Raw genomic sequence first — 16752 nt, 5'->3', positions numbered from 1 at the left:
CAGAGGATGGAGCACTGCTGTGGAAGAAGGAGCCAGGAGCCAGGTTTCCCACAGGAGCAACCTGCCCATGCTGGCAGCCCCCAAGGGCTGGATGGGGAAGAGGATGTGTGGCCACAACATCGGCTTGTGGGAGACATGCACCCCTCACCTGAACAGAGCCTCAAGGGAAGCAGCACATGTCACTTTTCCTGCCTCTGCTGAAGCCAAAGAAGAAGTGCTTGGCTAGAGACAGCCCCATAAGCTGGTGGGGAGGGCTGGGTGTGAAGAGGCAAGCTCTACATGGTGAGATGCCCTTTCTTTTGGGAGCCCAGAGGTTTGCACCTTTGGCCAACTGCAACCAGCAGAGCTGCAAGCTTTCACACTTGCTCTTGATTTTGCCAGTTTTCATTTTGCTCCCTGTAGACCTTCAAGCTGTTGTGGTGTGAAGAAGACTTGAAAAGTGGAGGACAGGCCACTTGCACAGTGAAAATTTTTCATCATCCTGAAAAATCAAGCTGTGGCTCCTTCAAACTGCCTGTATTCACACCCTGGGAGTGTTTTCCACTCAAGCAAGGCTTCAATGTCACAGAACTTGGGAGATGAGACCAGGTCAAGGTCTTGCAGGTTACCTAGTTCCTAGTCCTTCTCCACTGCTTTCCTCATGATAAATTCCTCACATAGCACTAGCTGCATGTCAACACCAATGCTTCATGAAATCTTTCCTGTACTGTGACTACAAAAAAGGATGAGACCTAAATTTTGCAATAAATATTAATTTACCAGAAGCTACTTTAGATAAAAAAAAAAGAAGTAACCTGAATAAAAACTTAATATTTGAGTTTTCCTGTTGGGATTAATGGTGTTTATCTTCAAAACTATATCCATTATGCATAAATCTATATTTGATGCTAATATTCACTGATACGCAATCAACAATTCTTGGCTGAAAAATTTTGTGTGGATTTGGATTTGTGTGTCCATTCTGGTTTTAAGCAAACACTCTACTGTTCAGGTCATTTATATACAGCATTTCAATTCAACGTTTTCTACTTCTAGAAAATTGAAAGACTTTGAAGTCTCTTTTTTTTTTTTCTACACCATTCTTTTCATATGGATGAAAACAGAAAGTCTTTGATTTTCCTAATTTATTTGAGTAACACTTGTTGTCTCCACATTACCCCTTGAAGTATTTTGGCTTATTGGGAAAGACAGTACCAATTTGGTAAGAATTTCTTCAAATTTGAACTACATTTAATTGTAGAATTGCATCATTTTTTCCACTTTACCTCTTGCAAATTGCAGAAATAGGGGCTGCAAAAAAGAAATACCAACATAGAGGCTATATTAACCATAAACCCAAGTTAAATACTGAGATTTTCATTCAGAAATATTGTCTCCTGTGTTAATTAAGTTTTGTGTAAGAGAGCTTGGAATCCCATGTATCTAATCTCCGGAGTCCTTGTCTTAGGCAGCAGCAATGAATTTTCTCCAATACAATAATAGGATCACAGAAATAAAGAAGTTGCAGCTGAGACATTCTTATCTGTGAATTATCTATTGGCAAGTCTTGTAATACAGAGTATTATATATGCAAATATGCTACTTTAAACCAAAAACTTTTACCTCAAGCAAAACCTCAGTAAATGTTTTAAATTCTCTCTCAACTAAGAAATTTCATTTCCTTCAATATTATACTGTTGACATTAGAGTTATTCTTAATGAGAACACACAGGTTTCAGAGGAAACTTGTGTGACAGCTGAAGTGTTTGCAAACAGGACTCAGAAACAGGTTTTTTTAACAATCATTTTTTTATAACTTGAAGTTCTTTTTTTATGAGAACCTTTTCTTCAAGAAGAAGGAAGCTTTGAGTTAGCGTCAGCAACAGAGTGCAGGCACAGCTGCATTGCTGCAGAAATTTGGGATATCTTCCCTTACCCAGCACCCTTTGGAAGCACAACCCTCAGTCCCAGCACCTCCAGTTTTCTTCCCTTCACCAGCAGACTATAAATGAGATTCTCACTGCTTTCTTAGTGGTAAATTATCTGAACAAGTAAAAGTGTTTCAACAGCAAAGCCTGGATATGACCCAGTCTAAGACAATCAGCTACAGAATCATAAAATCATTACAATCTCTAAGATCATCAGGTTCAACCAGTAACCCAGCATGGCCAAGCCCACCCTTAAACCATGTCCTTAAGTGTGTGTGTCCACACATTTTTTGAACACTTCCAAGAATGATGATTCCAGCATTTCCCTGGTCAGCCTATTCCAATACCTGACTACCCTTTCAGTGGAGAAATATTTCCTAATATCCAATCTAAACCTTCTCTAGTGCAACTTGAGGCCATTTCTTCTCATCCTGTCTCATTACCTGGGAGATGAGACCAAGCCCTGCGTGGTTACCTTCTCAGACAGCTGTAGAGAGTGATAAGGCCTCCCCTGAGTGTCCCTTTCTCCCAGCTAAATAACTGTATTTCCCTCAGGTGCTCCTCATAAGACTTGTGCTCCAGAACCTTCATCAGCTTTGTTGCCCCTCTTTGGACACACTCCAGTAACTCAATGCCTTTCTTGCAGTAAGGAGTTAAGTCAAGTCATTCACCTTGACTGTAACAGCCTGAGGATCAAATTCCTGAACAAACTCTGGCAAATAGAGATCGGACCCTGAGTTTTCTGAAAGCCAAGATTTCAGTGAAGGCTGAAATCACAAGGTGTTGTTTACTGTGGTACATGTAGCCCTTCTTTCATTGGTTTTGGCCAAGATTTCACCATTATCCACAATCCTGGGAGCATATTCAGTTTTCAAAATTTAAATTTTCTGCTGGACAAGTTTTGATCAGCTCTGCTAATGATACTCTTAATTTTACATTAATATAACAGCAAGCAGATGTTTTGAGCTATAATTTGTTGATTGTTTCCTCTATTGCTAACAGCTGCTCTAATCTTACTTTAATACTTCTCTAATTTCTGTAAATCTCTGAGATATATGCATACAAATAATATGAGGCTATTATAGCAAAAATATTATGCTAATGTAATGGCTTGAGCAATATTTATTACCTTAAATATTAAAAAAAGCTATACAAGCTGAGCATAACTACTCTTCTCTTGTAAAATGGGACAGGTTTGGAAACAGTATGCCTTAACCAATATACTGTGTGACAATTACAGTTTCTTGAATCACTCAGCACAAAAGGGAAACTATTAGGCCAAAGAAGAATTAATCATATATGGTCACATCAACTCAAATTTGCATGAAGAGCTTTGAGTTCTTGTACTACTCCAACCTCCAGCCAGATAAGAGACAGCCTCAATCCAAAGCTATCGCAATTCTTCACATTAAGTTCAGCTGTATTAATGTGGCTAAACAACTTGGACGGAGAAGTAGCTCATGCCTAAGCAGTTTGCAGTCAGCACTCAGCCACATCAGCATTGCCAGTGCTATTCGTATGACAGTCCAAGCATCACACATAGATTAGTTCAACAAACTAAGCTGACCATGGTCCTTCCCATTGCCAAAGCCAAGGGAAAACACTGGACCAGGAAAATACATTAATGCCAAGTTATAGAGAAACTTTATGTGGAGGAGGAGAAGAGTTTTGCCATTGTTTTCAATGGGAAGTGGTTGGACATTTTTCTACCAGGACGCTGTTTCGAAGATGGATTATCTTACCCAAAGCTGTAGGCTTCAGATCCCAGCCTGTAGGCTGCAGCCAGCTTGTTGATGGACTCAGATGCATGGCTGTAGGCAGCTGAGCTGGTGCTGAGGGACTCAGAGTCAAGGCTGTAGGCAGCAGACCTCTTGCTTTGCGCGGCAGAGCTGTCGTAGGCTGTGGATCCATGGCTGTAGGCTGCCGACTCCAGGCCGTAGGCTGCAGAGCCATGGCTGTAAGCTGCTGAGGAGTCAAGGCTGAAGCCAGCTGCAGACGAGTGGCGATAGGCTGCGGAGCCCCTGGCGTAAGCTGCGGATCCTTGGGCATACACGGCAGATTTGCTCTTTGTCTCCTTTTGGTACTGGCTCACAGTGGATGACAGCGCTTTGTGGCGGTACGCACGGTCATAGTGCTCGTGGTGTCTTTGGTAGAATGGTAAAGACATCATGGGTGCTGCCTTTGAATTTTGGGTTCCACTGCACTTTTCTGAGTGTAAATAAACAGGATAATGTCTGAAAAAGAACAGGTCAAACATAAGGACTACCGTCAAGGAAACTCCTGAGTTAGCATACAAATAATACCCAACTTCACGCAAACTAACACTGAACTTGAAAAATCAACTGCAATGATTTTAGAGTTATATTTTTGTGATGTGATTTAGACTTTCAGACAGGTTCATATTCAGGTTTCAAGATGCTCACATGTCACCCATCATGACCTTTGCACTCTTGCATCTGTTCATTTGTAGTTGGCTCCCTGCTACTGCTAACTACTCAAGTTTTATGTGCTCATTTATTACTGCAAACTAATGAAACTCTGTGTGCCTGGCTTCTTCAGAGACAGTATAAATAATTTTGTTCAATTACAATAGAGATAATAAAGTAATAAATTACTTTTAAAGGCATGAGCAAATTCAACAAAAAACTATAAAAGCTGAAACAAAAATATATGAACATTTCATTTATTTTTGTAATCCAATTTTCAGATTGAATTTAATCTTCCATTTATTATTACAACAGTGAATAAAAACACTAAGATTGAGAAGGAAGTCAGTTTTTCTCTAAATGTGCATTACAGTGATTGTTTTGTATGTGATACCAGGGTTCAATTTAAAAGGGGTTATTGTGCATTATACTTTTACAGTTGAATCAGGGATTCAGTCTATATGCAATGGGTAAAATAATATCATGCTCCGCAATGCAAATCCTTTTCTTTTAACCTAAATATCATGTTCAAGATTGCCAAGACCCTTCCTCCAGATAATTGGTCCATTTAATTTTAATTTGCATGTCATCAGTTGATTGTCTTGTAGTCACTTGTAGTGCAAATTTTGATCAGGTGAAAGGTAGTTCCCCTCTCAAAATGGGATGAAAGTTGAGTGCAGAAAGTATTTCCCTTGTCTGCTTGTTTGTTTTAAAAACAGCAGTTCCATCATTATTTTGCTTTTTAATTTTGCTGTTGTTAGAACTGACTTTTTCTACTTTGACATGCAAGTTTGCCTCAAATAATCCATATGATAACCTTTCTTTCTCTTTCTTTTAGGCTCACATGGCTACTAGGATTGTCCCTGAAAAGGTTCCTGATTAGGCGACCTTTTGTAGCTCATAGAAGTGAGCTACAATAAGGAAATGTTAACAAGGATTTAAAGAAGATCCAAAAACAAGGGTGAGAGGTGTTTGTTATTGTTTTGGGAGGTTTTTTTTAATATCAATCACAAGAGTAGGAAAATTGTTCTGCTTCGTGATTTCTTCATATTAATGAAAAACTATTTAATGTTTGGACTTAAAATACACTTACAGAACTGGAAGACAATCATGACTTCATGAAAGTCTAGATATACAATTTGGGCTGTCCTGTGCAGGGTGATGATCCTTGTGGGTCCCTTTCAACTCAGAATATTCTGTGATTCTGTGATTTTTTTCCCCCAGTCTTTATGCCCCCTAGACTTCAATCCTTGGCTTTTTGTTTAGTATTTGGTTCTGATAGCAAGTCAACAAATTTCAAACTATTCTCTTTGACAACTGCAGAGGTATTTGCCCTAACCAAGGCAAATTATGAGAAAGAAACCCAGAAACAACCAGAAACCAAACCCAAACCCAAAAAAAACCAGAAACAAGGAGGAAAATTTTCTTCTATTTCAGGCATTTCACAAGGGAAATGCTCCTTGTAGGATAACTTGATTATTTAGTTGCAGGAAGTCAACAAGGAAGAAATTTATTCAGAAACTTTTTATGTAAAAGAAGTTGCTGATATCCTCACCACAGCAAAACTGTGACTTCAAGGAGACCAGATTATACATTTACTTTATTTTTATCTGAGGAAGAAGGAGAAATGGGAAAGAGCGTTAGCCCATTGGTCTCTATGTCAAAAAATTTATGCTCCTTTTTAACTCTCTTATTCCTAATGCTGGCTATATTTTCATATCAGTCTAAAATAATACAATTTTTAGAAAAAAGAATGTCTAGCATTCTTTTTTTCTAATACCTGTCAGTATTTTGTGTTGTTACTTATTTATTAGCCACCAGTAGTATGTAGTTCCTCTGTATTTCCCTAGTTTCAGAAGACTTTTTTCTTCATTTTTATCCATTGCCTCCCTCTTCTACCTCTGCAGAGCTGGGTTTGGACTTGTAAGTCATTGTGATCACTGCCTAGGAAGGTTAAGGCATACATAAGAATATTGTCTTGCACACTGAAAGGGAAGGAACATGGGAACATCCTGTTTTCCTTCTACAGAGTAGTATGGTTTGTCTTCACCAGCTTTATTTGAAGTGTTGGCTGGCTTCACCATTCATACAACAGCCACAATGCTAGCAGGCATTCAGCTCAGGCATTCCCACAGCCTTCCAGGCTTCAAAGTATGGAAGGCGATCCACAAGTATGAAGCACTGCATGTGTTGCCCATTAAGAAGTTAAACGAGGCATTTCATTTATATTTTGTCAAACCAGAAGAACAAATTAAAATGTACAAAGGAAACATTTTTCTTCCAAACAGGAAAGGTCTGGATCTTGCTGTCCTCAGGAGTAAAAGTCTGTGATAGGAGTAAGGACTGTGATAGTAAGGCAGGCACTGAGCACTAAGTCAGCTCTCCTGGTTCAAATCAAAGACCAGCACTGACTCACATCACGTAAAGGGAAACTCCTTTCATAGGTATTTTATCACACCATGAGTTATGTTTTGTATTTCCTCTGAAACATCACGGATTGCTCACAGGCCAGGATAAGTTGGTTACATTAGTCTGATCAGATACAGTAGGGTGTTGCTATCAGAGATGACAAGTAACTCAGAAACTTCCAAGGACTTTGCTCCTACCTGGAGCACTGCCTGATTATCAGACTGACTGCCATCTCTTAAGTTTTATCTATGCTACCTGCACCCACTTGGTCTGTGCGCACCAACCAGCCCCCTGCAGTGTGAGGGCAACCACTCCCTCTCAAGATCAGTGTAGCACTTCAGAGCTTTGCCTAAAAGTATTAGTGGCCATAGTCAGATGAATTCACAGTTTTTGGAGCTATATTTTAGCAGCTGTTGAACTGAGTATTTAAAATTACTGAGCGGACAGAGTTCTGTACTTGTCCATAGTTCATAGCTACACATTAGAGGAAGTGATTCTGCTGGCATAAGCTCTTGTGCTGTTTATCAGTCTGTGTAATTCTTTAAAGATCTGCTCCATCAATCAATGAAAACAGTGAAATAGATTTTAAAAAAAGAAATTCTTGTAAGCAGAGAAAAGATAACATCCTATGCAACGAGAAAATATTTAAGTTATTTAAACATTCTCTAAGCCCACAGGAGAGTACATGACAAACTCCTCCTATATCTCAGTAACCCAGGCTTCATTTGAGAGTACTGTGACAATATGCAAAGATAGCTGAGTGAAAATAAAAGAGCCACTGCACTACTTTCTTTTGTTTCACAGCTGAACGTTCAGATGTCTCCAATTCACATCCACAAATCCCTCAACTGCTGAGCTATGAAGAATAAAGGGAGCTACAATCAGCTTGGCATTACAGATTCAGATTAAAAATAATTGAACACATAAAACCTTCCGGCATAAAAAAACCACTTACCAGGATCCAAATGAATGACAGCAAATGGAAGAGCTCCCAAGTGGATGAATAGCACAAAAATACAGCAACAATGAAGCCAGCAAAGAAAGGAGGTAGTTAGGACGAGGGGTAAGGACTGGACTTCAAGGTCCAGAACAAAAATAATGCCTGCAGTCAGTGGAATGTCAGAGCCCCAGTCCAGACCTTTTATGGCCAGGGGGATGCTATAAATATAGCATGGAAGAGGGAGAGAGACAGAGACAGATACCGATACCCTGTACTATCTCTGTGCAAAGACATGATGACGGCAGCCTCAAACTAAAGGAGATACAGAGTTCTCCCTTTAAAATATCCTCACTAAAATCTGCATAAAATCAGCATTCCAATTAAAAATTATTTCTAGGATTTCTTTTCCTTAGTTAAATCAGATTTAGGAAGAGAGGAAAAAAAATTGCATCATGAACCAGAAACTAGGAAAGACCAATCCCTATGTTGACCTTTGCTATGGTACAAGAATTTGAACATTTTATTGGTTCTTTTTTCAATGCCAAGCCACAGCACATGTAACATAAATATTTCAGCTTAATGACAGACAATCTATCAAGACTCTCTAAAGCCATATGAGTTACATTTCAACAGAAATGTATTTTCTTTGTTCTGTTGACACAGTTACTTTTTTATCTTCTTCATTAAGATAAAATGCTAAATTAAGAACATGACCTCATGAGGCATTTAAGTAGATATAAACAATGCAGCTCTAAAATCCAACTTTTTGTTTCCAAATTAAACAGTATTACCTCTAGGAATAATTAAATGGGCTTGGCTTCTTTCATTTTGGTCCCAGCATTCTGGCATAAAAATGAGTAATCAGTGTGGCTGAATATTACATCAGAACAAGCTCTGTTGTAATCTAGATCTCATCTGAGATCTAACAGGTGGAATGCAGTGTGACCTCATTGTAAATACAATTTACCTCTGCACTGTAAATTTAGCTTTCAATAAAAGCGATTAGTGCATTTTATTTTGCTAATTTGCATCGACAGAAATATTAACCCTCTCAGTTCTGCTATAGTTTCTTTTCACACTTGACATGCAACACAACCAAGAACTTGCCAGATTCTCCTGCTCTGCTAGCACATCCCCTTTATGGGTGTAACCACCAGAAAAAGGTCTGGACAAGGCTAGAGGTTCCCAGGCTTTTCTCTACAATAGTTCATCAACATCTTCACCTCACCACCTTGATTCTACATTAAATCCCTTCATTGTCCCCACAAGCTACTTCTTCCCTGGGGAGCCACTGCCTCCTTCCTGGTGCTCCACCATGTAGTAAGTTCAGAAGCCTCCTCACCTCCCACACCAGGAGCTGCTCAGGCGCACCACACGTTTGGACTTTTGGTTTTTGCTCATGAGGACAGAAACTATGGCCAGCAAAAAGTTGTGCAGTCATAGAAACTGTATTGTGGCTCAGGAAACTGGAACTGGCCAAATCTGGAACAGGCAGAATGGAAACCAGGCACCTTAATACAAGCTTTTCTTCCCTCAGAATGCTGTGCCAGTGGCAGTGCCACTGTTCTATAGGCTCTGGACTATAATGTATATTTTTAGTTATAGTAGATGGAGTCTCAGTGGACAGACTCCTGGACTGCATTACAACTCCTGATCAACTCCTTTGCCATGGGTCATTTTCACTGACATCGTAAAAGTCTTAATGACAGGGAAATTGCTTTTTAAGAAGACAGGAAGATGTAGAGAAATGAAAACAATTAAACATCACATTTCTCTGCTTTAATTGCAAGACAATCTGTATAGCTTACACGTGGGGGATAAAAATCTGAACAACATTTGTAAGGCATAATGGCACTATGAAGTTCAATACAGTTTTCAATATCTGTGCTGCCTCCGTTCATTCTGTAAATAGAATGGGAGATACAAAGTGTAACAGCAAAATATTATTTTGCCCCTTAAATTTACACAATTTCAGATCTAGCTTTATTATGGCAAAATATCCACAGCTAATTTCAAATCACTGAACTCCTATTTGAATATCAAAGTACATATTTTAAATCATTTGGAGCTAGACAAGCCTCAGAATCCCTGCAGCACTCTGCATCCAAATGTATTTAGTCACATTGGGCTTGGGAGAGACACCCTTAGGGAATATTAGTTCTGTCTTCTCCTAATTAGAACTACATAGTGCTGGAGACCAGTTTGTTTTTCTGAATGGGAAAGCTGGAATATTAATTTAGAACCTGACATGACAGAACAAAAAGCTTTCCAGACTGTCCACTGAAGATTTGAGAGCTACAGCATCCTGTAGCTGGGGGCATAAGTCAAATTCCACAGCATCCTGGTCCATCTCTTTCATTTGAGTATAATCTTAAATAAATCTAGCAAAACAGTTTTTGGAGAGCAGAGGCTTTGAGCATGTGTGTTGTCTTCTGGAGTTTGCTTTCAAGCTTGGGTCCAGTTTTCTGAATTGATTTTTATCAAGGAAAAAAATCACTTTAGGAAGATGTGCTATTGTCCATTATACTCCAACCAGCCATCTTCATAACCCACTGAAGGGAAGGGAGTTCAGTGTTCCCTGCCTTCACTCATAAGAAGGTATTAATATCCAGGTTTCTGTTGATTCTCTACATCACTCAGATCATATATTTAACAAGGAGTCAACCTTTTAACAGAAGGGTCTGGGTGCAGCCTACAACAGCTTGAGTGTCTGGCCTCACATCTGAAGAACCAAGTACAAGACCACTGTCTCCTTAATACAGATAGAAAATTTTCCAAAAGCCTCAAGCTATTGACTGTTGGTGCCTAGATCAATTTTTCATCATACAGAAATATTTGCCTTACCATTATTAGCAACATTTATTCTACAGTGTCTCTCTGGAACTGGAAATGTCACATAAAAATGTTGCTGAGAGCATTTATTTTCCTTTGTAACATTGTAAAGATTTCTGTCCATAATAAAACCTTACCCCAAGAGCGTATAGCAGATTCCTGGAGCTATTCCAAAAGAAAATTCTTTTAATTTCTTTAAATAAGTGCTTTTGGCACTTAGGTTTTTTTAATCCATAGTATCTCTTGTCATTTTAAATTCCATATCAAAACAGATGGTTGTAAAATGTCGTCCCGCATTTTATCATTCTTTCCTAAACATCTCAGATTTTTCAATATCTTTGTTCCAATAATGATGGATAGTTTCTAATATCATTGCTGTGTTTAGCTTTGTACCTTGGAAAGGCTGGCCGAAATACCTTGACACACGACTGCTGAAGGACCAGAGTAGTACCTGGTAACTGTTATCTGCAACTGCAGATAACCCAAACCCAGAAAACTTGACTGAGGTACAATATCTGAGCCGCTGCCACTTAGGTATGCAGCTTTTAGAAGCAGGTAATATGCTTCAACATATGAGTTAAATAGTTTAGGCAGGATATTGGCCAAACAGAGGTGCCCAATGTCTGTGACTGGGGCAGTGGGATGAGCACTGGCTGTCAGGTCCTGATAGAGGCTGTGAGGAGCTCCAATGGCCCCTGGGGAGCACTAAAAACAGTGACTGCACTGATTGTCACTCCCTTTTCTGTTATCCACAGACCATATAACTGAACTATGTCATTACAAAGAAAACAATCTGTAGATATCATCTTAGTGAAGTGCAAGCTACTATTGCAATAATACAAAGCAATTGCCTCAGGTATTATAATAATCATTTCCACAATCACTCAGGCACAGCTAACACAAATGTACCCAGTACACAAGAACATCTTCCATTTTTTTGTCCTCATATTAATTGATTTAATACTTTTGAATCAATCAAATGTTTCTTTTAAAAGAAAGGATAGTGGCTATGTCTTAACAGAAGAAACAAAAAATGTTTGTAGCTCTTTAGCCATCACCCTTTGAAATAATGTCCAATATAACAATTAGGTTCAAAAAATTAGAACTAAGTTTTGAGGGAAATTTGCATCAGAAATTCATATATTGCTTTATTCAACACTCCCTGCAGGACAGACCTTCAAATTTCAAACATCAATCATGAATAAGAAAATCTTCCAGAAATTGGGGGTGAATGCAAAAAGACCTGGTGAATACAAAGAGGTGAACATTAGACTGTTTAGTATTTAAAGAAAAGAACAGAAGGAACTAATATTAGGATCTGATGGGTGAACATGCATATCAGAGACAATTTTTGGTGATTATTTCCCAGGTGTGATTTAACTTTAAATGAAGTAGTTCAAACATCAACAGCATAAGCTGTAGCACCAAATGATCATGAAACAATTGCCAAACCCACCAAGACATTTCACAAATATTCAAATAATCAAATTATTTGAATAGTTTTTTTCAGTAACTTAAAATATCTGCTATAGCTAGTGACTTCAGATTCAAGTGCACTTATATTCCACAAAGGCAGCAGTATGTTTAACTCTGAAATGGATTAATCCTGATTTTTATCTGATGGGCCAATACTCTGGTTTCTCCATCCATGCTGTAGGATGAGTTCTTTTCATTTCTAAGAAACTTTAAGTTTGGATACTCAACAAAAGGGACTGGCATGAACTAAAATAAGGTGCTTCAAAGACTCGAGGGCAAGATCAGTTTTCTGTCTGATCATGGTCAGTATTGGATGGTTCAGGAAAACATGCAAGAAATCAAAGTGGACAGGTTTGCAGAATCCTTTCCAGGGGATGTTTCACCTTAACATTTGTAACTTACCTATGATCTTATAGCTCAAGTGACTTATAGGAGAAGTTGTGGTGGCTTAACAAAGCCCTTTATTAAAAAAAAATAATAAAGAGCTGTTTACAGTAAAATTCTAGAATTCAGTATAACACTAGTCCTACAGATGAGAGCTCAGCCTTTACTGACTTTCTGAATATCAACTGGGATTTGGTTATTTTATAAGCTGTTGAATGTTTCTAGTCCCTCATCTGTCTTTTCCTTGCTAAAGCTTGTTTCTGGCTTTCTAGCAGAAACTGTCAATGTCTTGTTAGCACATTCCTGCCTCTTCCACTGAACATCCCCTCAGCTGGACACACTTGCAAAGTGGCAGCAGCCTTCTCCCCTCAGTGACTGGAAGGAAGTAGAGGACCCCTGCCTCATTTCTCATAACTGCCATAGACAACCCAGCATCTTTATACCCAAAGAAATCCTCATAATTCAGTGTAAGGTTAAACAACAGCAGCAAAATGTGAATCCTAAACTTGCAAATCCATCTCCTCCAGGTCATTCAGCCGCAATGAATTTTTGAAGTGCTCCTCCAAAATACTGTGCCCGTGTATTCCACCAGTGAAAAGCAATGACTTCTGGGTGAGTGATTTGCACCTCCACTAAGCAAACTGCAGGGATGTTGAGAGGAGCACATATACCAAATGGGCACCAGGTGTGCCCAAAACCCCACTGACTGCTGGGGCTCCCAGGGAAAAGCAACTGTGGGTTCTCTGCCAGAGTGAGAAATCTCTGTGACTGCAGGTAGTGGAACTAGAAAGAAGTACCAAGGGCAACTTACAGGGCAGGGAAGGGCCAGGTGGGGGTGACTGACAGCTATTAAAATATCCTTCTCTGCCTACTCAAGCAGCTGGCTCAGACAACAGAGCATTATTTTTTTTTCCCTGATAACAGGTATAACAGGGAGATTTATCCAGGAGAGATTTCATTTACTAAATCCAACGTTAGTGATGGTGTAGCTCTTAAAATCTAAAGCTCAGCAAAGGACTCTTCCACCTGCTATTTACTGAGCTAATCAGTTTGGGGTGAGTTTTTCAGCCAGCCCTGATCTTGGCACTATATAGCTAGTCCAAATGAGCTAGTTAATTTAAATCTCCTCCAGATATATCTCTAGACAATGTCTGTGTGGGCATTACATTTATTATTTTTTCAGCACAAGAGCTCTGTTAAAACCCAGATGATGCTTTAAAATGAGGCATAATGGGCATAATGAGAAAGCCCAGCCTCCTAATGAAAACACTTACTTATGAAACACATATGGCACTATTAAGTCAAGGTTGTGCTTATGCAGCCTTATTTCTGTCCATGTGTCTGATTATTTCTCTTGTGTTTGTATTTCAACCACTTCTCACAGTAAAGAGCATGACCACATCACTTTGATGTGGAGGCACATTGATCACCTGCTCTCTTGCTCCTGTGCTATTTTTAAAAACTCTCCTCTTGCTTAGTTTTCATCAACAAATTTTCAATTCAAAACATCACACTGCATGCTGATGTTGCTCTCCAGTTTCTCTATTTGAGAAAAAAAATACATGGAAAAAATATCCATGATATTTGGCATGTCTTATGTGGTCATATATATATAAAGTTCATATTCTCTGCTCTATGAGACTTGGAGTGCTGCATCCAGCTCTGAGGCCCCCAACATAAGAAGGACATGGACATGTGGCCCAGAACAAGGGACAAAGATGATGAGAGGTCAGGAGCACCTCTCCTATGAAGACAGACTGAGAGCTGGGGAGGTTCAGCCTGGAGAAGATAAGGGTCTGGGGAGACCTTAGAGCAGCCTTCCAGTACCTAAAGGGGATCTACAACTCAGCTGTAGAGGAACTTTTTACCAGGGACTTGTACTGGACAAGGGGGAATGGCTTTAAAGTGAAAGAGGGCAAGTTTAAGTTGGGAATTAGGAAGAAATTCTTCACTGTGAGGGTGGTGAGACACCAGAACATGTTGCCCAGGGAAATTGTGGCTGCCCCATTGCTTGGAGTGCTCAAGGACAGGTTGGATGGGACTTTGAGTAAACTGGTCTAGTGGAAAGTTGTCCCTGCCCACGGCAGGGGTGTTGGAATGAGATGACCTGTAAGGTCCCTTCCAGCCCAAGACATGCTATGATTCTATCCCAGGAGCTCAATTTCTGAGACCTTTCATAAGAACTTAAAGGCCAAGATATGCCATAACATGGCAGAAACAAGTGATATAGGGACCATTTTGCTGTGCAAAGCAGTGGCTGTAGCACTGCTGAGTGTAGAGCCCAGCCATTTCTGAATGCTCAGCTTCTCACTACAGTATTTTTCATTTGGCACTTGACTGAATAATTTGAAATGGATGTTGAAAACAAATCATTGCCCAGTTGACCTAAAAATCCTTCTATTACAAATCTTTGTACTATTTCACACCAGCTACTTTGAATCTCTTCCACACTTTGTCAGTACTTGATCTCTGCTTAAACTGCACAAAGATTTTATATGTACTTGTAAGTTTGACAGGCATATGTAACAGAAATTTATTCAGGATATGCAAATCAAGTGGGGAAAACATTCTCTTGCTCTCTTTTTTCCCCTGACTCTGGTGATGATTGCTGCTGCTTTGCAGAAATCATAGCAGAGCTGTGGGAGCTAGAGAGCTACAAGATTCAAGCTTCCAGTCTAAAGTAATTTGTCAAAAATCTTCCATATGCTGATGTGCTTTCAAAGGAATTAAGATATTGTATTCATATCTTCCAGTTGTTTTATATTTTAAACATTAGTTTATCTAACTGTTACTTATAACCTTGGATTTTTCATCAGATCTAATTTTTTTGCGTCACAACTTTTCTATGTAGTACCTGTCATGGCCATCTCAGCTGAACTTCTTTCCTTATATGTTTTAAATTGGATCTCTTTCTGTTTGAAAGAAGAGCTGTTTGTTTAGTTGGGTTTTTTAGCCACGTAATGAATATTTAAAGAAAAGAGTTCTTGATTTTGCCCCATAACAAATTATTTTCTTACCATACTGAGAAAAAGGCAGGGAGTTTGCAAATAAAAATTAAATTAATTTTAAACAAATAGCTCTTTCTTCAAAGCCATCAAAGATCAGTCTAACAGACAAAGAATTTAATGTGGACTCTTAATAGAAACCCATCTTCAATATAATGGTTTGCAAAAGGAAAAACTGCTTTTCTTCATGCCAGTGGGTCCTGTTCTTGCAGCTATTGGCTCTTCTGAAGTATTAAGTAAATGTGAACTGGAAAAACCCTGCTGGAGGCTCTCATAGATCAGTAATTGTCAAGCATGGAAAGTAGGTTGAGACAAAAATATCCTCCAAATGAAAAAAATAAAAAAATAAACCTTGAGAGTGTGATTAATTTCCCATTCTTTTCTGGTTTCCAAGGAAAGCCTTCACCCAATGTTTGTGGCAAAACACCCCCATTTTGCTGGCCAGCTTGGTAATTTGGTACTGCCCCCTTTATAAACCATAGGAATCTGGGAGATTTTCCCAGTCTGTAACCACCACAGCTGCATGGTTCCCATGGCATGAGAATCAGAAGGTTTTGGTTCATCTCTCTTTTATATAACTTTTGGTCTTATTATTCTGTGTTCTTCCATTCATTTTTTTCTCTTTTTCTTCTCTTTTCCAAGAGTGCTTTGCTCTTCAAAGGATCTTGCTTGACTGTACAAAGCACTGAATACTAAATTTTCTTTACACCATGGGGAATTACTATTTCAAAGAGTGCAGCACCAGCAGAACTTCTAAATCTAGCTGTACTTCAATTGTGATTTATAGTCACACTTCTTTCCAATGAGTTTGCATTGTGTGCAGCAGTGTAAGGCCAACCTTTTCAGCTACTCTGGTTGGTATGTCTGCAGTAAAATAAAAGAGGGATTATTAATTTAATTGGTTTGCATTTATGCACTTGGAACAATTTTCAGTTGCCAAGAAATTCATTATTGATCTTAAGCAGAAAAAATCCCTCTAGGAAAATGATTAAGCAATTAAGCCTCTGCATAAGTGAAAGACTTCTGAAACTGGCTATATATTTTCACTGATAGGATTGCTGGTGACAGAGAACAAGTGTCCCATCATTTTACTGTCATCACTCTATTTGCAATTACTTCTGTTTAAATAGCCTTTCATTTGTGGAAATTTGCATACTGTTTTACATTTCCATTTTCATACTGCTAGTCCATCTAACATTTTCTAGTAATTACTATCAACAGACAGTACAGCACATCTAAAAGGCAATTTGGATCTATAATGAGAATCACAAAAATCACAAAATAATTAAGGTTGTAAGGGACATAGGTGGTCTTTTGTTGACCCTCTAATTGAAAGCAGGGTCAACTGTGAGACTGTTCACAGCTTTGTTGAG

The 16752-nt window shown here is 38.9% G+C and overlaps 1 protein-coding gene across 1 annotated transcript in view; it reads right to left on the bottom strand.

Moving 5' to 3' along the window:
- MYOM1 (myomesin 1) overlaps positions 1 to 16752 on the bottom strand; it is a 105395-nt gene that overhangs the window by 60722 nt on the left and 27921 nt on the right. The window contains exon 3 of the mRNA XM_071417810.1: positions 3650 to 4141. Within this exon, the coding sequence (XP_071273911.1) occupies positions 3650 to 4077 (428 nt within the window). The 5' untranslated portion in view covers positions 4078 to 4141. The remainder of the gene's footprint in view (positions 1 to 3649; positions 4142 to 16752) is intronic.

The sequence above is a fragment of the Agelaius tricolor genome, unplaced genomic scaffold (assembly GCF_023055355.1).
Source record: "Agelaius tricolor isolate 1412-34295 unplaced genomic scaffold, bAgeTri1.0.p SCAF_2, whole genome shotgun sequence".
Classification (NCBI taxonomy): Eukaryota; Metazoa; Chordata; class Aves; order Passeriformes; family Icteridae; genus Agelaius; species Agelaius tricolor.
Note: the sequence above shows the minus strand (reverse complement) of the source record. Positions and strands in the feature narration are given on the sequence as shown.